This window comes from Cottoperca gobio, chromosome 7 (assembly GCF_900634415.1).
Source record: "Cottoperca gobio chromosome 7, fCotGob3.1, whole genome shotgun sequence".
In the NCBI taxonomy this organism is placed as follows: domain Eukaryota; kingdom Metazoa; phylum Chordata; class Actinopteri; order Perciformes; family Bovichtidae; genus Cottoperca; species Cottoperca gobio.
In genome coordinates this window covers 17145790-17169357 of record NC_041361.1, presented here as the reverse complement: position 1 = coordinate 17169357, position 23568 = coordinate 17145790, and the positions used below count along the sequence as shown (strand labels likewise).

The window sequence follows — 23568 nt, the reverse complement described above, 5'->3', positions numbered from 1 at the left end:
AAGAACAAAAACAACTATCTGTGACACTCGGCCCTAAGACCAACTTCTTCCTACTGACGACAGAAATCTTTAAAATGAGTCTCAAATATATATTTCAATAAAAAAAAGGCTAAATCATTCCCTGAAACAGCTGGTCACTGTAGGTTTAAGCAAACGTTACTCAAACAGGAGTAAATAGTGCATTTGTTGGGGACTATTTTCAGCGATGGATTAATACAAATTTGGTGCTCTAGTCAGTATTTACATCAGTGGGATGATGAAGGGAGGACTCAAAATAAACTACAGTGTGTGTTCATGGTAATGAAGGAACACATCACACAGTGTAACAGTGTGACTGTGTGACAGTGTGACTGTGTGACAGTGTGACTGTGTAACAGTGTGACTGTGTAACAGTGTGACTGTGTGACTGTGTGACTGTGTAACAGTGTGACTGTGTAACAGTGTGACAGTGTAACAGTGTGACAGTGTAACAGTGTGACTGTGTAACAGTGTGACTGTGTAACAGTGTGACAGTGTGACTGTGTAACAGTGTGACTGTGTAACAGTGTGACTGTGTGACTGTGTAACAGTGTGACAGTGTGACTGTGTAACAGTGTGACTGTGTAACAGTGTGACTGTGTGACAGTGTAACAGTGTGACAGTGTGAGACAGTGTGACTGTGTAACAGTGTAACAGTGTGACTGTGTAACAGTGTGACAGTGTGAGACAGTGTGACTGTGTAACAGTGTAACAGTGTGACTGTGTAACAGTGTGACAGTGTAACAGTGTGACTGTGTGACAGTGTGACAGTGTGACAGTGTGACAGTGTGACTGTGTAACAGTGTGACTGTGTAACAGTGTGACAGTGTGACTGTGTAACAGTGTGACTGTGTGACAGTGTGACTGTGTGACAGTGTGACTGTGTGACAGTGTGACAGTGTGACAGTGTGACTGTGTAACAGTGTGACAGTGTGACTGTGTGACAGTGTGACTGTGTGACAGTGTGACTGTGTAACAGTGTGACAGTGTGACTGTGTGACAGTGTGACAGTGTGAGACAGTGTGACTGTGTAACAGTGTAACAGTGTGACTGTGTAACAGTGTGACTGTGTGACAGTGTGACAGTGTGACTGTGTAACAGTGTGACTGTGTAACAGTGTGACTGTGTAACAGTGTGACAGTGTGACTGTGTAACAGTGTGACTGTGTGACAGTGTGACAGTGTGACAGTGTGACTGTGTGACAGTGTGACAGTGTGACAGTGTGACTGTGTAACAGTGTGACAGTGTGACAGTGTGACTGTGTGACAGTGTGACAGTGTGACTGTGTGACAGTGTGACAGTGTGACTGTGTGACTGTGTGACAGTGTGACTGTGTGACTGTGTGACAGTGTGACTGTGTGACAGTGTGACAGTGTGACAGTGTGACTGTGTGACAGTGTGACAGTGTGACTGTGTGACAGTGTGACAGTGTGACTGTGTAACAGTGTGACAGTGTAACAGTGTGACTGTGTAACAGTGTGACAGTGTAACAGTGTGACTCTGTGGTTTTTAATAGTTTTTGAAAACAATGGAGCTCTATAGCACAGAGGCAGAAGAGATACCGGGCTTTAGCTACACACAAAACTTGTCAGAAGGATTAATTAATTGTTGGTTTTGGTCCATTAATGGAATTCGTTGACAATAACAAAAATATAGAATATCATCAGCCTACTCCATAATCAGATTAGGGCACGGACAGAAGACAGTATTTGTGTAGTGCGGCCTTGTTAAGAGGATAGTCGAGCCTTCATTTATGTTACAGTAGAACAGCAAAATCATCTTTAAAACAAAAAATAAACCATCATTCTGCAGCTGCCTTGTATGGACAACCGTCAGAGTTCATGCATTCAAAATAAACGAGTTACTACAGACCATTTACAACCTACAGGGAGGGTGTGGACCTCTTTAATTAGGAGGCAAGGATTGATTTAGTAATCCACGTCTTTAAACACAAGGATGGAAGAAACTGTTGCACACTGACACACTGCAGTGTATCCGATTGTGGCTGGACTAAAACACTAAAACACACCAGGCTTTCATTTCATCACGTAACCAGCGTACAATTGTGTTGATCATGTGGACTGCAACCAGGGCAACTTCTCCTCTGCCCTCTGAAACATAACAAGAGTTAAGGCCTCTGATGTGTCCTGATGCAGCTCAGTAGACGGATCGATCTTCATTGACGTTTATGAAACTCCTGCACCTCACAGAGCTCATCTGCACAACACAGTCCAGGGAATCTGGCCACATGAGACTCCTCTGACATGAACCGAGAAGTGGATATAATTACATGTATTACCTGTGCTGGTAAATGTGCTTGTGTTTTCTTTAAAAGGTAACGGACGCATTCACAGAAAGCATGCATAAAGCGATTTGTTAAAAATGTTCTGTTTGTCAACAGACTCTTATTGTATAAAAGCCTTTTCTACAAATGTAAAGGAGCATTTCAAGACTGTATTCACAGCTAGCATGCTAAAGGAAAATACTGACACAGACAAAAATATTGCTGCAGGCACAAAATACCTTAAAGTCAGAGTTAAGGTTTCCTTAAAATAAAATTGGTTGCACAAAACACCCTTAAATCTTCTTCTTCAGGTTTCCTTGAAGTGTTCACTTAGATGTTAAAGGTTTTCTCCTTATCTTGGTCTTATACCGAAGGAAGCCCTTAAAGTTAGTTAAAGTGTTACACAATAGACTTCAGCAACCAAAGTAAGGGAAAAAACTTTAACCGCAACAGTTAAAAAGTTAACTTTAAGTTAAATATTGAAGTTTTGTTGGATACCTTTATGTAATTATTAATCAGTTTTTTGGCTCAAACTGTTTTCCGTTTGCTGTTATTTGCAAATATGATTTACTTTTGAGTACGTGTTTTCCTTTATTGAATTCCTCCAGAAGTATAACGTTTTCCTCCTCTCACCAACGTCTAGTCTACTTTTCTTTTGCCATTAGTTTTAGTATCTATAAGTCAACTTTGTGAGACGATAACAGGTATCACAAGCTAGAAATTTACTTTACCGCTCTATAATCTCGTTCAATGCAGTAAATGCCTTGATGTTTTTCCTTAATTAAGGAAACCTTTTAAGGATTCTGTGCAACACCCTTAAGTAAGTTGGAAATTAAGCCTTAAGTGTCATAACTAAGGAGAAAACTTAAGTAGTTTTGTGCAACCGGAAGCTTTAAGTGCAACTTAGCAAGTTAAATGCACCTTTGACACACGACAGCTTGCAGAAGAAACGGTTAGTCGTCCCCCTCCAGTTTCTGCGTGACACATTTGATGCGGATATTTTCTCGAAGGTTGCGGAGGCGAGCGCTGCGACTTGTGATTTCCTCCACGTAGGTTTTGGGGAACCAGCCCCGTTCCCCGTCAGACAGTCTGATGCCCTCCACCCATCCTGGTGAAAGAGGACATCCCTTAGACATCAGAAAACTCCCGACACATACACATCCAACACTTGGTTGAAGCCCAGACGGCCAGCGGGACACACAGAAACAACTTTTAATGGCTGCAAGATCATTCAGGTGCAGCTTGAGGTTGGAATGGACTGAGTCCAAATTCTTACCATCACTTGTAATGGTCTTAGCATGAAGAATGTCGGCCTTCTCCAGTGTTAACTCGTCGTGCTCTTGGGCCTGATAGCTCTTGATGCACTGAACTTGGGCTATATCTAAGAGGAAAAGACAAGAAAAAGGTGAGTGAGAGGATTAAAAGGTTTACGCTGATGCATCGTGCACATACAGCTTTTTTACTGACCATCATTCTCGCTGGCTTGCTCGATGTCTTCCAGCGGATCAGATGGAAACATGGCTGTGATCCATCTCTGCTTCCCGCTCCTTGGTAGACACAGGAAAGGGCGGTTAGAGCACCGTGGGCTGAAGCATGCTGTTTGCACTGAAGCTAAATGTGTTGTTGGGACTCACTCAGTGTGTGACTTGAGCAGGATCTGGTGTTTGAGCTGCTGGCCTTCACACAGCTGCAGGTGGAAGATGAAGCCCGAGATGCCCTGCAGCTTCTGACTGAGATCCTTCACTTTCAGCTCTCCTATCTTGGCGTGTACGAAAACCATGAACTTCCACGTGCTGCAAGAAGATGGCGTTTTATTATCAAAATCACCAGCAGACTCATCTTTGTTCTATATTAATAACCTGCTGGTGAATCTTTAAAGCTACTGTATGTAGAACATTTATGTGAAGTTGGTTTAAATCAGGAAAATATACTGAAAGTATTAAATGTACCCAATGCACACAAAACTGAGAAAAACACAAAAAACTCAAAATGATTCAAAATAAATTAGAAAATTACTTAAACAATCAAAGTAGTTGACAATTCATTTTCTTTCAATTGGCCAATGGATTCATTGACTAATCGTTTCAGCTGTACTTATTTAAACTGCTTGGTGGTTTAATTTATAAAAAATACTTATTTTTTATAAATTCTTCATTTGATTTTATGCAAAAATCATATATTTTAAAGTAACTAAAGCTCTCAGATAAATGTAGTGATGTAAAAGAATGAAAGGGAGTTGTGCTGCCTAGTTCTATGTTTATAGAGTTGAGACATGTTTTTTGGCTCAGAGTGAGCGCTCCTTGGTTTGTTGGTTTGCTGGGGGCGTGTTAGAGTGTGCGCTTGCTGTTTTGCGAGGATCTTTGTAAACGAAGCACGGAGATCAACACATGGAGTAGAGACGTCATGTAAACTGTTGTGTCTGTGATGCTTGAGCCTTGGAGACTATTTGTATGTGAGTTATTCATGTGCAATTTGGATGTGTTATGTGCAGAATGTTTGAAGTTTGTAACTTTTGGTCTGAAGCTAGTTTAATGTGTGCTAATTTAGCTAATGGCGATTGGTGCTATTTCTAGCTAATAGTGATGCTAATGATAGCTAATTATTTTAATAGTAGTATGTGTGTCGTTTGTACAGTGCTACTTATATGTTATGTAAAGCCTGCATACTTATATGTTTTTTATTTTTGTATTGTTACAGTTTTACAAAGTAAAAGAAGAACAGTAAAGTCAAGAAAGCAAACCTTGCATCTTTATTGGAGGACTTTTGAATGTTAGCGAACTGTCTAGCTACGCATAGGGATACACGCTGTAACAGCAGAATAGGAGTAGAAGTAGAAATTGGCATGAAAAGAAAAGACTCCAGTAAAGTACAAGTCCCTCAAATGTAGTACTTGAGTAAATGTACTTAGTTACATTCCACCGCTGTAGAAAACAGAGACAGTCCTGGTGAACATTGCTGCAGACTTTGTGTTGTTGGTGTGTTGCTGTTTGCTACAATCTTCTCATCTAACTCTCGAAGCGAATAAGCGCATTTCTCAAAATGTCAAAGTATTGCTTCACTACAATACTTGTATGCTGTATTTACATTGGAAGTGTACGTCAGTGCTGGCTGTGAAGCGATCTCTTACACAGAGAGGAAAGAATGTGGGTGGGATCCTTGTTTTGTCCAAAAATCAAGTAGGTATCTAATAAAAATTCCTCCTTGTTTCTCTTTTTCTAGACCCAGTATTTTTGCACTACATGGACTATTTAAAAAAAAAAAAAATAGTGGACTTCAATATACATAATTATTCCCCCCCTGGCAATATGGGAAAAAAAAACGTTAAAAAACAATCTTATTTTGCGAAAGACCATCTGTTTAGTGTCGGGTCCAAATTGTCTAACGTGTAGAGTAATGTAGTGTAATGGCGTGAGGGGAGGGGGGGTAGATGGGTAATGTTGTATGTCATGTCTTTTAAGTTACTGGATGCCTACATTTCCCTCGGGATTAATAAAGTATCTATCTTATCTAGGAGGCCTGGTGTCCTGGCCTAACTGTTTCTAAAATGCGTTTTTGCACAAAAAAAATAACAGTGGATTTTCTTCTATATTAATTACAGAGTGTGTGTGTGTTGGGACAGGATTGCTGCTCGGCCAGTATAGAGAGCAGGAATGATTATGGCATGTGAGCATTGTCCTTTAACTTACATTTAATACATAAAAAAAAGAATCTTTATTGCTTATCATGAGTCATCAATCAGTGCAATATTTAAGCTCTTGGACTGCATATCACTCACTCCTTCCTCCGGGACAGCAGGAGGCTGTCGTTGAACAGGTGCAGGTACACAGGCTTGGTGGGCAACTTGAGCTTGGATCCGGAAATACTCATCGTCTGAGTGTCCACCTCCAGGAGCTCACCGTGTTTCACCAGCCAGCGGGACTGAGAGATCAGAGGGAAGATCTACAAAGAAAGGAAATAAGTAACTGAATAATGAACACTGTAAAATGTTCACAGTGCAGATAAAACAATAAAAAAGAAAAGAAAATTAACAATATAAAAAAGTCACCTTTCCCTCAAAATTGATTTTTTTATTGAGGTGAATAAGTTCCTCCATCCTCTTCATCGACTGCACGCTGGAGTTACATTCTTTGATGATCTAAGAAGACACAAACCAACATGGTTATTACTGTGATGCCGCTCCACCAGTGATAATACTGCTGCTCATCCAACTGGCTATTACAGATGATAATCACCACCTTTTTTAACTCATTGAAAGCTTTCGTGGCAGTGTCCTCATCTCGGGAGCCCGGTGTCGTTCTCTTTAAGATGTTCTGGAAAAATAAAGACCTTTTTGAAGACGTGCCAAAAGAGTAAACAATACTCTTGCTTCGGTCCAAATATTACCCCATTTACAGTTCAACGTAAATGGGTTTCAAGTGCGAACATGAATTCTGCAGTTAATGTTTAATCGTGTACCTCCACCAGCATTTTAAGGCGTGTGATCCTCTGAAACGGGAGGATTAGAAAAGATGTCAGAGGAAGTCTTTGGCAGACGGGGTCCTCCTCTAAGCGAGCCAGGATGCCGGGGAAACGAGGGTTCTCGTGCCTGAGAGGACAAGATGAGTAGAGAGACACTTTAATGACTTTTGGTGAAAGTGGGAGTGAATTTCAGCGTTCTTTTCACCCCGAGAAAAAAATGTTCAGCCTCCTCTAGAAGAAACATCTACAAGTTAAGTCATGCAGGTGTGAAATAATACCGGAACACCCTGAGAGGAAATGATGGACATCCAGTAGGAGACAATTGGATTTTACGTACAGCAGAGATATATTTACATAAATGTTTCGTCTCAAACAGCTGTCTCATCTCAATCTCAACAGTTACATATGTGATGGAAGCGGTTACTCACAGCAGACGCTGGTATGTCTGCTCCTGGTACGCCTGGTTGGTTACATAAGGTAAATAAACCCTTCGCAGAGCCGGGCAGTGTTCCAGGACGATGTCGCACACATCAAAACGCAGAATGTCTTCCTCCAGCCTGTGTTCCAGGTCCTGCAGAAACCTACACGTGAGCAGAAAATACACTCAGAGAAGGAGATGACTGAGATGTTAAGATAAAGAATTTGAGGAGGTATAGCTTCACCTCTCACTGACACCTTTGACTTCTGGCAGCTTGGAGAAGAGCCACTGCTTATTCTGAGCGCCGAGACACTCGGCAAGCTCCTGCGACAACATGAAGTGGTCCACTGCGATCGTCAAACTGCGAATGTACGACGCCTCAGACGTCACCAGCTCGAACTTCGCCTGGGTGGAGGAAGACACGGTGTGTATCATCTACGGTACATTCACTAGGACGCAGCTGTGAAGGTCTGCAATGTCTCACTCACCTCCTGGAGTTTCCGTTCCTCGTTGCTGAAGTTGTCGAGCTGGCCGCTTGTTCGAACATCGGGGATGTCCTGCCACAGTGCAAAGGCGGAGCCTCGCGATGAGCGAAAGGAGCTGGACGGGGACAGATTAGAAGGAGACAGGGTCCCGTCTGAGCCCTCGTCCCTGAGCCCCTCGTCCTCTGTGCCCGGCTCCTTCCCCTGCTGCCTCTGGATCTCTCTGTTGATGGCCACGTCGCTGTATTCCTGGTACAGGATCGCTGCAGGAAAGTGAAAAATTAGGTTACAGTTTAATTAAAATAAAAAACTATACAAGATCATATGGAGAAAAAAATGTCAAAGTAAAGGGACAGTACGGATTATTATTATAACACTGGACTGATGATATGATTAAATAATGATGTAGAGATATAATAAAGAATATGATAACATAATAAAGTATTATATAATAAATGAGATATAGTATAAGGTATAAGATGTAGTACAACAATATTAACCAGGATGGAATAGAGTATCAAATACAACAACATAAAGAACAGTACAGGACGGGTATCATTTAATATAATACAGTAAGTAAAAGATAATATTATACAGTATAATATAATAGCTAAACAGTTCTAAAAGAAACTAAAAGTTTAAACTTACAACTAGGCAAAAACCGTGATAAGCGATTGGAGCTAGCGACAGTTGGAAATGTGCAGAAGTCCTCCTCTATGGATTTCTTTCGCATTCTGTAAAACAAAAATGTGAACTGACATAAATACATGTCCTTTAATCTTTGTGTGTGGAAATATTTGAATTCCAAATTTACCCGAGTTTTGTGCTCCACCGATGCAGAGGCATGCCATTGTCACTGCTGAGCAGAGTGGGTGCAGGTCCCACAGGACTGTGGGGGGCGCTGTCACTCGAGCCCCCTGAGCTGCGGTGCCTTGAGCTGGACTTATCTGAAGAGGAGAGAAAGCACACGGTGCAGGTGTGAGGTCCTTTCTGCATGTTTAGGGACAGCTTCTCAGGAGGTGAAACCCCAGAAACACATAATGAAGTTCTCATTAGACAGTACAGAGACAAGAGGTGACAGGTAATAAGGAGGGAGATGACATCAAACCGTACCACATTGCGATTACATAGTTAGCATCTTAAACCTCCAATAATTATTTTCATTTACGATGAGTCAGATTTGTTTTGTTCAATTATTGCAATTAATCTATAAATTCATTGATGCTAATTTACCTTTAAAAAACAAAAGTGTTTCATCGATGGTGTTCTTATGTGTTAGATTTAATTTTACGATTAGTTTGATGTTTTTAGGATTATTGTATTAATATAAACATCTGTTTTATACTTTGTTTAATGTATTATGTTTTTTACTTTTTACTTTTTCTCTTTCTTTGTTTAAGTGAGCTCACAAAGACAAATTCCAATCAATCATGTCGATGTGGCCACAAAGTATTGAAACTTGACTCTTAGTTATTATTGTAATTCCTTTAAATATCAGAAAATAGTGGGAAATTAGTGCCCACCACATTTACCCAGAACATTACGTGATGGCTTCTGATTGCTTGTTTGACCAACAGTCCAAAACTGTTATATATAAAATGTTACGATCTGTTGTGAACTCACAGTCAGCGTTGGGGCCGAGGCTGTTGGAGCTCTGTCTGTCTCTGGATGCTACCCGTGCAGACAGAGACTTCCCCAGCTTCAAGGTGAAGGAGCTCTTCCTCTGAGACAGCTGCAGTCTAGATATCAGTTCTGACGCCGAGAAGCGCCGCCGCTCTTGATCCCCCTGACGGCCGCGAGACAAAAAGCTCCCCCCTGTGGCACTTGACGTCTCTGCACTCCCGCTGTCTTCCCCCAACCCCGGCAGTGAGTCCTCTATTATCTGCAGGGGTTCTGCAGGTAGATTAAAAATATCATCCTGACTGAGGTTTGGGAGATCTGTGAGACCGTCTGTGGATGAAGGGCTTGAAATGGCCTCCAGGGAAGATAATCCGCTGAGGTCCTCCTCCAGGAAAGATGCAAAAGGTCCGGGGAAGATGTAGTCTGCGTCCAGGATCGGGCTGCTGAGAGAGTCATCGCTCTGGCTGTCTGGGGAATAAATCTGCATCTTTCGCCCTGGGAACAAGAAAACAACTTGGATTAAAGGAAGCATGTAAAGAGTTATTAAAAGAGTAGTTCACTCCCAAAATGACCATTTGTGTATCAATTACTGACCTCGTGTTCCCTTGAGTTCTTGGAGAAAACGTTGTTTTTCTCTCATGCCAACACGGTGAACGAAGAATCAAAAAACGGAAAGATGTTTGATAAATTAAACTAAATTCAGACTTGTAGTGCGCCTGCACAAGTGAGAGACTGTTTATGCTGAAGTGTTTTAAACAGTAATGTTTTAGCGATAATGCATGTGTTTGGGAAGTAGTGAGCGTACGCCGGGTTACATGAGACTCGGATTCTTCTGCACGAGTTGTGTGAGAGTTTTTAAACGGATTTGTAAACTTGATGTAGTGTTGCTGTCGCTAAACGCGGCTCCCATTTACTTCAATTCATCAAGACTTTACCGTTCACCGTGGAGGCATGCGAAGAAAACTATGTTTTCTCCAAGAACTAAAGGGAACACGGAGTGAGTAATTCAGATACAAATGGTCATTTTGGGGCTGAAGTATTCCTTTAAAACCTTGTTATGTAAACTTTGTCCTTAGTGGAAAACCGCTGCACACTCACGGATAGACTTCTCTTTCACTGAACCCTGTGATGTCCTCCTCTGCAGCTGGCTGGAGTCTGGGCTCTGACACCCTGGACCTTCAGGTGAGGATGGGGAGCAAGGTAACTGAGATTCCCAGGAGTCTCTGTTTGTGTATAGAGAGGACAAAGAGAACGGCAGAGGGAGGCTAAGAGCTGCGTGGAGAGGACGACACAATGTTGTGACAGAACGAGGCTTTTCAGTTTGCTCCGGCAAAGAAGTCCTGATGCCATTCTGGCATTCAAACTCACAGTCACCCGCAGACATATGACAGTTCAAATTCAACGTTGTTTCATGCTCATTGTCTGTCCTGTGGCAGCCTTTCTGCATGTCGTTCAGTTCATTTAGTGTGTGTTTGAAACCATTCAGGGGCTGGGAGTGTGTTGTGCATTGAGCCTCAGGAATAGCAGTTGGCCTCGGAGAGCTAAGGCCGTTTAGTTTAGGAGTCACTGGTGGCTGTAGCTCTATAAAGGCCAATGTTTCCTGCTGGCACACTGCAACATGCTTGTGGTGGCACGGGTGAAGGAGAGGCCTGTCCTCCTGCACCTCGCTCAGAGCCTGGGACTCCCCCGAGCCGGGGATCCACATGCTGGGACTCTCTCCTCGGCAGTGAAAAGCGTGACGGTGTGGTTGGAAATCAGGAAAAGGTGAAAATCCATACCCAGGAAGCATGGCTGAACAAACACATGGGAGCTGCAAAAGAAGAGAGGGGAAAGTTTGAATGTTTTACTAAAAACACTGCTGTGTGTACTCTCAGGCCAGTCTTCCACATGATCTGTATTCTGCCTCATTTAAATGCAACATTAGGAAATTGATAAAAAAAAAAGTGTGGACCCCTTTCTGTGAAAAAGGATATGGGTACAATTTCTGGTCAGTAACATCTACAATAAAGAAATTAGGATTATTTGTAAGTAGTACCACACATACATAATGGATTAAAATATAATGTTATTCTTGTGATATATAATCAGTTTTAAAGATGATAAAATGGGTTGCGATGATTGAACTATTGAACTGTATGAAGCAAACAGAGGAGCATAAAACCAGTTCAGGGGACAAACCACTTGAGGTTGACTGCACACAATTCACTGCAACTTGGCTCAGTGAGTGTTACACATTATATTCAGTTATTATGAACAGCAAGCAGTGTTGTGTACGTTTAATATACTATTTAGACAGCCGGTGTATACTTCATTATTGAGATGGAATTACTTTCTAAAATGGATACTGTACATTTTTGGGATTCATTTAAGAGGTTTTAGCACACGCACACACTGAGCAGACGCTCCTGGAATTAGCAAGATGGACCCTGACACAAGAAGGATGTTTCCCAGTCTCTCTCTCTCTCTCACACACTCTCTCACACACACACACACACACACACACACACACACACACACACACACACACACACACACACACACACACACACACACACACACACACACACACACACACACAGTGTAGTGTGTCTCCTGAGCCGTGTCTTCCTGCTCTAATTAAAGACCTCTCTACATACAGCCCCTGTACTTAACATCTAGACACACACACACACAAGCTCCAGACAGAATACCACAACACACACACACAGACAGAAAGAGGAAGAGCGCACATCCTCAGCACTCTCACCTTTCACCTGAGATCTATACTCATCCATCACTCTGGCTGTTAGTTTGCCTTCCTGTCAGCCCATGTTAGCTAGCAGGCACCTTTTTCTGATTGAATATTCACAGTGAGCGTCCGTTAAAAAACCCCAGCAGCGGGTCATTAAGTTAGCTCTCCTGACAGCCTGTTCACTCACTCACTCTCTCACACACTCACACACACACACACACACACACACACACACACACACACACACACACACACACACACACACTCTCACACACTCTCACACACACACACACACACACACACACACACACACACACACACACACACACACACACACACACACACACACACACACACACCTGTGGAGCGCTGTCTCTGCTTCCTGAGCAGGTAATCCTCAACTCCTGACTAAACCACCAGGTAACAGGAGCTGCACAGAAGCTAACATACAACACAAGCGTTCTCAATTTTAGATTAAAAATACTGTAAAAAAAAAAAAGTGGCACCTTATCAGCAAAAGAAGCTACGCAAGACTGTTCTTTTAGTGTTTGGCGATAATATTACAAATTATTTTAGTAGGCCATTTGTTTCTCCCAGGTCATGTGTCCTAAACCTTTGTGTTTACGTGCAGCAGTAAGCTACTACCGGTATCAATTAGCCTTGCTAGCAAAGCCACAATAGCTACTTTCAGAATTTATTTCCTGTCTGAATGTCAGTTGTTAACTGTGTATCTGTTTTGTTCAGAGGGTGCAGACAAACACACTCACACAGAAAGGCACACAACTGTTTAGCCATCACTCCACCACTTTAAGTAGAAGACGTTACTTTTTGTGCTTCTGAAAAGTTCTCTATCTTTGAACAAAGTAGGCTAAATAGCATTCACCTTGCTAGCTAGCCACATTAGTTGAGAAGGGTAGCTGTTTTGTCCCAATGCCACGCTGTGCAGTGCAGCAGAGATTGACCGTTCGGTCAGCAGCTGTGAAGGAGCTAAGTTTTTGTAAGTTGGCTTAAAAAACACTTTTCCCAGACAAAAACTATTTTAATATTTTGTTAATAGCCATGTGTCAATAAAACAGGGACTTTTACTTAACCCCCCCCCCCCCTCCCCCAAAAAAAAAAAGATGAACAAAATACATTTTCTGTATTTTTCTGTATTATAAAATGTATTAAATTACAGATGCTGTCGTTTTACATAGATTTGTATGTAATTAGAAAATACATAGTTATTTACTAAAACAGGGGGGGGGGGGGATTAGTGTACTATATAGTGGACAATGTGGGGCACAGAGAAAGTTACACACTGTGTGAATGTTAATGTTAAATAAATCTATTTGTACCACAAACACACACATGAATACACACCGCAGGTTCTATGTCACGAATAATGCTAAGAAATGATGAATGAAATGAAATGAAACCCTCCAGTAATGCAGTTTTATTTGTAACTTAGAGTTTAATTATCATCCTGACACACTCTAAGTCTTTATGAGATACGTATATTTTACATCATAGTATCAAATTAACGTGTACACCTGTAATTTACATGAACATGTATCCTAAGTTTATCTCTTATGAAGGCATACATTAATGCGTTTCCTGGAAGTATAACTTTGTTTATAATGTTGTTTGTTTTGACTTGAAATAATAGTTCACCTTTCTTTTTATTGAGCGTGCACATGTGCTGCATGCTGTGAATGTGAGGTTGTTGAAAAGCCACACCTGCTCTTGTGGCAAAGGCAGGCAGCCCAGTCAATCCTATCTCTTCTGTTCTACACGCACACGAATGTATGCACACGCACACACACATACACAGTAGTGCAGGCACAAATGGTTACCTGTTCCCCGCTGAAGACAAAGGCAGCCTTTATGTGTCTACCTGTGGGCCAGGCTGCCCTGAGCACAGGACACCTGAGAGGGTGTGGGAACTGCTTATACTGATCCACTCATATAGTGCAGCTACTGGGCCATATAAACACATCCCGACCCCTGCTCAAAATCACACAAGCTTATTATTGGTGTCTGGATGTGATTACTGGCTGGTTATACTGTAACCCTGTTGCAGGTGAACAGTATTAACCAAACTTTACTTATCTCTATCTGCAGTCTCTCACATCAGGTTAAATATGAATTATTTCCTAGTCTGCAATGCGTAGTTTGTTTAGTCTGTTTCCACGATCACCTTATCTTTCAATATTATCCTAATGAACGAATGTTCACATAATCCTCCGTCAACAGCCAAGTTGTCATAAATTAATAGACTCTTTGTAGAAAATTAGCTATCTGCTCATTTGATCAAGAAACCTCAAAGATCCCAAAAACTGACAATAAGCCTCACCACCACATTTATCAAAACATGAAAGCATCCGATTACACGCACTGCGCATTCCTCACGCTGATACAATTATACCGCGCTATTAAAATTTCAATTCCAAAGACGTGTAATTTCCCTTGTCATAGCAGGGTGTTATTTGTGACTGTTATGGACTTTGCTGCCAGTGTTCCCCCCTGTAATTTCCCTAGGCTGCTCTAAGACGCCATGTCTGCATACAGCAGTTAATGAATGGCACTGTGGCATGCCTTTAATGCCAGCAGCCATACGAGGAGCATTTTTAATTGTGATATTTTTCATCTCGAAGCTCTCAGAATAATCCTTTAATAGAGTGTATCAGATAAATATGAGCATAAATCTATTGCTGATTCAGCTTCATGACAGATCCAAATGTTGTGTAATCGCATAATTAAAGTAGTTTTATGTTTGCCAGGGGCGAGATGAGAGTGTTAAGACAAATGGATTCACTGTCAGAGCTGTTTGTGGTTCATGGAGGTGAAGAAATACATTTCTACACTGTTTACTTTGTAATGTTTGGGAGTAATAATACTGCTTTGTTAAAGCGACAGAAAGGAAAACCATCCTAATATATCTGAGCCTGGTTTATAGGAGTCGTGTGTCGTGTGGGTTTTACAGTCTATAAATGACTCAACAAATTCTCATCTATATTTTTTAGCCTGAGAGCAGCATCTACTTTTATAGCTATTTGCTTTTGGTCAGACTTCAACATGACATGACATCACAAGTTGGGGGTATGATCGGCACTCTTCACGTCATCAGGTTGTGACTATCTAAGTTCTTCCGAGGGGCCCGGGACAGCCTGCTTTAAAAAATTGGTCTTCTATATTTTTCTTATTGTCAACGAATTTCACGAGAAAGACTCAACACAACAATTAATTGATCCAACTGTGAACATACTGTAGTTTATTGTAAGTTGTTCTGACATGCCCCCCTGCTGCTGTAAAAACTCTCTAGAGCACCAAATCTGTATTAATCCACAACTGAAAATAGTCCCCAAAAAATGCAATATTTACGCAGGTAAAGGCAGGGCGTACACCAGGAAGGGATCATGTGTTGTCGTGGTCGTGCGTGTGTGCGTGTGTGTGTGTGTGTGTGTGTGTGTGTGTGTGTGTGTGTGTGTGTGTGTGTCTGTCCGCAGCTAGTCCTGCATAATACTAGATCCTTCAGCCTAATATTGTTTTGTGCTCAGTTATGACTGTATGCTCAAGACACTCATGGTTCCAGTGATTCACAATTTCTGAAAAACCTGTTTTATTGACTGTTTTATACTATCATTGACTCCTCACTACTCCTAACCGGCCGGTAGGGGCTGCGAGTGATCAACAACTGCTTCAGTCGCAAAAGGCATTTCTGGCAATTAGCTAGAATAAAAACAATCTGTTGTAGGACACATTCTGTCTCCAAAACTGACATTCGTACAAAGGTTTGGTTTAATTTTGAACCGGAGCATCTTCAGAATATTCAATAACCTATATGTTATGATCCACTGAAGCTAGGCACGATGAGAGATGAATAAATCCCAGTTTTTGTCATCTTTGCCACCATCTTGACTGAGACGGACAATTGAGTGAGATTTAACTCTTCTTTGTTTGGGAGGGGGATGGAGACGCACCTGGCAGAGATCTGTACTCATGCAGTGCCAGCTCTTTTGTGAAATAATTTAGTCTTTTTTAATTTAAAAACAAACAAACTCCTTTTTAAAGATGTATGTCTTCAGTAGGAATCGGGAACCCTCGGGGCTCAGTACCACAGACAGGGTAGTGAAAGTATTGAAAGATGGAGAAATGCATAACAGAAATACTGAATGTCGCCAGCCTTATTGTTTGATCGTGCCAAACTGTGAATACACGTATATGCTGTACATGAACTTAGGTTCCGATCTGGCGTCGGAGCTCTTCGTTACTTTGGTCCGGCTTTCTGGAACAAACTGCCTGAAGTTTGCTGATCTGTACACAGATTCTCAGTGGATGTTTACCAGGCTAAAACTAAGCTTGTGAGATTAAGTCAAGGTTTGCCATGACAGAGACGCTGTTAAAAATCCCTTCTCATCCTTTTCTGTGATATGGTACAAAACAACAAGACATTTCAAACCTACCTACTTATGTTCAGCTGCTCAAACATGGATGTTGCTACAACAAGGTGACCCAGGAAGCAACGCATATCAGCTCTCAAGTCTAAACGAAATCAAGAAAGTGGGGACATCGTAGTTCTGTGCCAGAGACCAAAAGTGGTTTCGATGAGATCCATGAGTTATTTGTTTAAGTTGTAAGTCAATTTAAACAAATAACAACTCTTAAATCTTTATCGCGAATAATGTTAAGTGTACTTCTCCTTACGACTTGTGCCGCAGAGGAGATGCGTCACTAAAAATAAAATGGAATCGGCTAACATGAATGTGATGTCAGGCTAAACGTATAAAGTTTATTCAATTAGACGACACTTTGAGCTGTACTATTTGTTGCAGTATCCATTGGTCACAGAGGAAATGTACTAAACATCATCGTTGAGGATCATTTTTAGCTGTTTGCAGTGTTGAGCTGTGGGTGAGGAAAATCTGGACGTCCAATAAATAAGGAAAGTTTGGAAAATCCCAGCGTCTGTCCCTTCCCCCGCACACCGTTTCTCTCCAGGAGCGTAGGTCCGGTGTGTTTGGTCAGACAGACTGGAGTGTCCTGACAGTGTGGTGTGACCAGCTCATGTGTGTTTGTGAGATCGCAGTTTAACTCGGTCACATCGGACCACTAATTGCCAAGAAGGAGACTAAAGAGCCCAGCATTGTCTGCCGAGACAAGACATGACAGCATTCAGCGTCACTTCTGGGAAAACCACCTCCCGGATTTTCTCTCTCTGTGCTTATGCAACGTTTTCTTTTCGAACATTGCCAACAAGAAGAATTTTCTTTTTTTTTCTTTTTCAACTAAAATGACAAACTTTAAACTTATTAGTGTGTGTGCTACTTCTCTCTTATGTTTACTGAATGAATGGAACAAGTAAAAGTGTAGAAATACTCCTGCTACAAGGAAAAGTCCTGCATTCAAAATATGACTTAATTAACAGAACCAAAGTACTAGCATGAAAATACACTTAAAATATACAAAAGTATGCAGAATAACCCATTTCAGAATAATATATTATTGGATTACAATTATTGACGCATTAATGTGTTCATCGCTGTAATGTTGCAGCTGATAAAGATGGCGCTCATTTTAAGTACTTTAAATACTGCTGGGTAGTTTAATCTATATAATACACCATCATAATTATGATTACACCATCATAACATCATAATGAATTAATTATATTATTGTATCAATAATCTGAATATGTAAAGTAACTAAAGCTGTCAGATAAATGTAGAAGTAAAAACTACAAGACTTCCCTCTGAGAGTGTGGTACAAGTAAAAAGTAGCAGAAAATAGAAATACTCAAGCAAAGTACCTCAACATTGTACTTAAGTACAGTACTTGAGTAAATGTACTTAGTTACTTTCCACCACTGCTGTGCAGCTTTAAAATACAAATCTCAACCACATCTTTTTGCAGTCTTGGTTTTCTATCCAAGTATTTTGATGCAAATGATGACGTGCAACACAAAAACAATTAAGGGCGACTGGGACTTGTTGATAGGATTCAGACATTATGCAATAGGTTTTTATGCTTGTTTGAGGTTGGCAGGTTTATTGTGCATAAACAATGTGGTTTTGTATGACAGTAAAACGTATCTCCCATATGTCTCCCCTCATGATTAAATGATTGCTAGACCCAGCTGATGTCTGTGCACATAACTTGATTTTTTCTTTTGTTTTGTTTGCAAAACATTTTCAAATGTAGAAGTAAAACACCTGGAGGGGAAGCCAGGAAGTGTCTTCTTGGTATTTCAATGGGCTTGATCTAAATCTCTCAATCAAAACAAACTCTTGAACTCCAATCAGAGAAAGCGCTCCAGGTGTCAAGGTGATGCACTAAGCTGCAGTTTTTTTTCTCGGAGGATCAGACGCCTGAATGTGTGAGAATGGTGGAGTGAATTCAGGTCAGGGAGTTTCTTGGCTTTCGTTCCTCTACTTGCCTCCACCCACTGAGACAGGTGAGTACCCCAGAGGCTACAGAGGATGGGTGGAGGTTACCCAAATGTTTACACATGGTGCGGGTCCTCCTAATCCTCCTCTTCAGCCTCAGGCAATTTAACCTGCGACCTTCGGAGACACTACGAAGATGCACACTGACAACATGCCTTGTAATCACACAAAACACAAGGCCCAGCAGAATGTGTGTGTGTGTGTGTGTGTGTGTGAGGCGCAATCTGTCTTTGATTGAAAGCGACAAGACGTAGAGAGGCCTTCCCTGACCTCGCCTCACCGGTGGGATTCCCACTAACTGAAACGGACAAACAGCAAACCCTCATTTAAAAGCATGAAAAAATGGCGACCATTTCACACGTAAACACCAAAACTATCGGACCTTTAACCTCCCCTCCCCCCGCTTCACTCTGCCACCATAACAACTGCAGTCAGATAACCCTTACAGCCAGGATAGTAAAGACACAAAGGAGCTATTGACAAACGTATGGAAATAACCTCGTCTAATTATGGTGCTTTGTCATAAGTCGCAAAAGCTACCAAGTCGATGGAGGGCCACGGATCCAACGCACAGTAAATCCAGAAGATCTCATAATCAGTACCTTCTGACAGACGATGGTTATCTGTATGCGATGAGATTCTAAGAAAAGGAGTGCTGATTTAGGATGTTTTGTCAGGTTACGTGGACATATGAAAAGGACTCCATCATCAGAAGAGTCGTTTTACAAATAACTCAACAACCTTTTTATGTTTCATTCAGCTGTTAGGAACTGTTATCTCCTATCTCATGGATTAAATGTGAGGAGCCAGGATGTAATGTGTCAAAGGGCTCCACCCTTACACTTGTAGGTCTAAAACTAATGTTATGTTCATTATACATGAATCGGAATATGTTTTTAATGAATTGTTTAGTCTATACAATTTAAGAAACTATTTTAAAATACCCAAAACAATATTCCAGAGCCGAGGGTGGCTTCTTCAAATGTCCTCTTTTGTCCGATCAACAGTCCAAAACCAAAAGATATTTAATGAAATTGATATAAAGCAGCAAATCCTGAGCAACTTTTTAGAAATTTAGGTTGAAGAAAGACTTCAACATATAAAGGGTAAGGCTCGCGATTTTCTCTACTTTTTTTTGTTGCGCTCAATTATTCCCACAAAAAGACCAAAAACCAAATCCTCCGTGGCATAGAGCTCCATTGTTATCCAACAACGATTCACATGAATGCACACATTGTTGCACTGGGTGACATGTTCCTTCATTACCATGGACACACACTGCACATTATTATCAGTCAATCTTCCATACAACATCCTGCTGCCGTAAAAACTCAATAGAGCACAAAATGTACTTAAATTGTGACACATTAACATTTTCAGTAGAAACCAATGGACGTGGAGCTGAGAGACAAAGACAGGGTCGGGAGGTAAGACAGTATTGAGGGACGGACTAATTGTTGGTTTCGTTCTTTTTATGGGGCTTAAGAAAATATAAAATATCACCAACCTTATCCTTTAACAGTTTAAGTCGTTTGTAAATAGAAAAGCCTTATCCTTTAATCCTTTGTCAAAGTTACTGGTGATTCATTTTCTGCTGATCGACCAATTACAAAGTATCAACACTAGAAGCTTTGCAGTGAGTAACATTAGATAGGGTGTGCCATTCATATTTCTGCTGTAGTTTCCTCCACGTTCTTTTTATTTTTCTGGTTGAAGTACATTGAAAAGGAGGAGGGTGGTTTTGCTGCACTCAAACTGTCAATCAGAGCACTTTGATTCCAATGAGATCCTTCGCCACTGAGCTCTCGAGAGGCTGACCTACTTTACGATAAACTGCTGATGCATCTCTTGCATTCATCTGCTCCTGTGTTTACTTGAGATCTCTTCGTGTGTTTCTAGATCTCTGCTCCACTTTTTTCCCAGCTGAGCACCAGCAGTCCCCCCCCCCCCCCCCCCCCCTCCTCCCCCTCCTCCTTCTCCAACCTACTTCTTGCTTTTATTATCTGGACAGGTATGGACAAGCCGTCCACTGACTGGGCTGCTTGTTGTTTGAAACGTGATCAGGTAAAAGTGGAACACACCGAACCAGCTGACCATCCAGAAATCCTTTCCACTTTAGCCTAAAGCTAAAGCGAAGAAGCAACGCCCCCTGAGCCAGAAAAGTATTATCTCGCATGAGTACAAATGTGAAAGACACACAGCATCTTATTGGCCAAGTCACAATAACCTGCGAGCTACAGCGCTAGACAGGTGTGCAGCAACACAGGCGGGGCTGAACTCGGCACACATCGCCTCTGGGCTCGAGTTTCGGCAGTTTTAACCTTCATGCATGGGCCAAATATTCTCTGACATGCAGATTAACTGATAAATGACAGAGCCTGTGCACTGCTGCCTGAAAAGTAAGTTACAAAGCTGTCACATTACCTTAGTATTATTAAGTGAATGCACAGGGTTGGACTCAGTAGGTGGTCTCTACTATAGTCGAGGTTTGAAGAGAAGTTCATGTTCAACTTAAGAAACACACAGAGACACTTTTCCACATTCCCTGAATGACTCTGCACGCTCATTCCTCTGAAATTGACCACTAAACTGAGGCAGGAAAAAACAAAGCAGCTCCACTATACACGTGCAGAAGCGAGGGCTGCTATTATGGGCTATTACGGACGCTGCTATTTAGGACACAAGCCAAAAAAGCCTGGAAAGTCACTGATGCTTAAAGGGCAGGTTGCTTGAAGTCAATGAAGCCTAAAGATTTTAGCCACATTTTTAAGAAAAACAGGTCAGTGCAAAACAGAGAGCAGAGACAGAGTTCAGGTTATCAGCTAAGTGTGTGCACGTGGGTGTACACACCATAAGGAGCATTTTCATGCAAGGTTAGCTGGGGGAGAAGAGGGTGAGGCGTGGCATCCTGGAACGCTTCCCCACATCATATACATACAGAGTGGCTGTCTGTGTGGCAGGTGATGGGGCAGGTGCTCTCCAGACGTAGGAAGAGGGAGGGGCCCTGTGGTGAGTTATAAGTCTGTGTGTGATATGCACAGGCATGCAGAATGAAATCAAATGTACAGCAGTGAGCTTCAATCACACCTTAAGGAAATCACTTATCCTAAATCTCTTTTCTTTCCCCTCAATGTGATGACTATTAAGAACAATAGTTATCAGAAGTCTGCCATCATACAGGAGCTCCAGCCTGTAATAAAGTGCAGTGAAACAGTTCAAGGTCCTGATTTATGCAGCTCCACATCTGCCCAACGTGATGCGTTCCAGTCCAGACACACTGTAGTAAATCAGATAATCCAAGATAACACCCACAGCTATCTATTTGCACTCCAGCCAAAATATTTACCTGCAGACTATCCATGCACACACAGCAGCAGTCAACTCGCATGACAATACACTGAGTCATTGAGGCAGTAGACAGAAAAAGCAGCCATCACCTCAGCCCGCCCACTGCTCAGGTCTCACCGATAAGAGTTTGGAAGATGTCGAGAAAAAGTCTGGAAGGTAGTCAGGCTGCAACTACTGATTACCTTCATTAAAAATGTATTACAAATATTATTAGCAGATTAATTGATCCCAGAGTCTTAAAGTATCTAGTTTTGTTCAACCAAAAGTCCAGTTTATAAAAGCCGGACATCAGTGAGAAGCTGGGATCAGATAATATTGGAAGTTTTTCACTATTTCTGCTTTTTTACTGAAACGTTTAAAAGATTAATCAATTTTTGCCAAAAAGAAATTCTGTTAATAGACTAATCTTGTCAGGTCTAGAAGGTGGCAATGTGTTTCACATGTGTGGGCCACAACTGCCATACTGAGAAGGAGAAGCTTTGCCAGAATAAAAAATCATAACCTGTCTGCAGAGTGTCATTACTGCGTTGTTGCTTTTACCTCATGAAGACGTGTAAACACTCAGTTGGAGGCTCCACAAAAAACAGCCCGAAAGAAAATTAAATCCACAGTGCACTGCCTCTGGGAAACACACATATCTACATGAAAACACACACACACAAACACAGATCCACGTACACTCCTCAGTTCACAACACGAGCCTCTGTCAGGTGTTTGACTCTTATGCTAAAACGTCCCACAAAAGGAGGAGAAGACTCACAGCCATGTCGTTTTTTTTAACAACCCCTCATCCAACATACTCCAGACATGCACTTACCTGCCCCGCTCTGCAACAACTCATTGCTGCACTGTAACCATCACATTCAAGGCTCACCTCACTCTGCACTTGCCCTGGGAGCTGCAGGAAACATTATCGATGCAAGCAGCAACTCCTTCCAGGAGAATAAATTAATAGTGAAGCTAATCATCCCACTGGCAAGACTTGTGCATCGACTTGTTCTGGATATTTCTGCATGTTTTGTGTTGCAGAAAAGTGAGAACATTGGTAAAACAGTCCAATTGTAATCCTGTATTCTATTGCAATGCACATGCATGTTTTAATAATAATAATACTATGAAATAATGTATTTAAACAGCTGGTTTTGTTTGTTGAGAAAAAACAATATCCAGGCAAACAAGAGTCCTGATAAACCCGTCTCATGCCCGTGTTCTTTCCTGTATCCCATAACAGTATCTTTGTTTTCAGATGCTGTCAGATAAATGCAGTGCACCTGACAAGCTGCGCAGCACTACTTTGTCCCAAGTGCACCACACGAAGCAGAGCCTGCACTCTCAGGCAAACAACACAACTCAACTTTCACTCAACAGCAAAAACAAAACAAAACAAACAAACATGGGATAAGAATGTATTTAAAGAGTTGCTGTTTTTTTCAGTACTGTACCTCAACGGTGTTAGCAGCCTAGTGTGTGTGCTGGACGGCAGCCAGCAGCTGTGTGTGAATGCATGCCATCCCGGGGTCAGGCTGAGCCACTCTGCTATCCATTGCTGCCTTGTGTTCCTCCCGGCTTCCCTCACCCCCTTCTTCTTCTTCTCCTCTCTCCGTTTCTTTCTTTTCAAACTCAGCTCAGACTTTTGAAAATCTGTGCTCTTCTGCCCGGCTCTTCTCCTTCTGCTTGTTCAACGTGCTGCCTCCCCTCGGGGAAACAAAAACAGGTTGAAAAACAGCCACCACTTGCTGCTGCTCTCAGAGCTACTTACAATGCAGATCCCTTCTCTAAGCTCC

General features: G+C 41.7%; 1 protein-coding gene across 2 annotated transcripts in view; it reads right to left on the bottom strand.

Moving 5' to 3' along the window:
* arhgef19 (Rho guanine nucleotide exchange factor (GEF) 19) overlaps window positions 1–23568 on the bottom strand; it is a 27755-nt gene extending 4187 nt beyond the window's left edge. Inside the window, exons 1-16 of one of the 2 annotated variants that reach the window (XM_029435962.1) lie at window positions 23227–23568; window positions 10379–11090; window positions 9284–9775; window positions 8475–8607; window positions 8309–8394; window positions 7667–7923; window positions 7423–7583; window positions 7189–7341; window positions 6758–6887; window positions 6538–6612; window positions 6348–6437; window positions 6078–6241; window positions 3937–4095; window positions 3770–3849; window positions 3579–3683; window positions 3224–3410 (exon numbers count right to left, since the gene is read on the bottom strand). In XM_029435962.1, coding sequence (XP_029291822.1) covers window positions 3256–3410; window positions 3579–3683; window positions 3770–3849; window positions 3937–4095; window positions 6078–6241; window positions 6348–6437; window positions 6538–6612; window positions 6758–6887; window positions 7189–7341; window positions 7423–7583; window positions 7667–7923; window positions 8309–8394; window positions 8475–8607; window positions 9284–9775; window positions 10379–11069 — 2931 coding nt within the window. In that variant the 5' untranslated portion in view covers window positions 11070–11090; window positions 23227–23568 and the 3' untranslated portion in view covers window positions 3224–3255. Of the gene's footprint in view, window positions 1–1449; window positions 3411–3578; window positions 3684–3769; window positions 3850–3936; window positions 4096–6077; window positions 6242–6347; window positions 6438–6537; window positions 6613–6757; window positions 6888–7188; window positions 7342–7422; window positions 7584–7666; window positions 7924–8308; window positions 8395–8474; window positions 8608–9283; window positions 9776–10378; window positions 11091–23226 lie in introns of those variants that run through there. The other variant, XM_029435961.1, reaches the window with a different exon arrangement.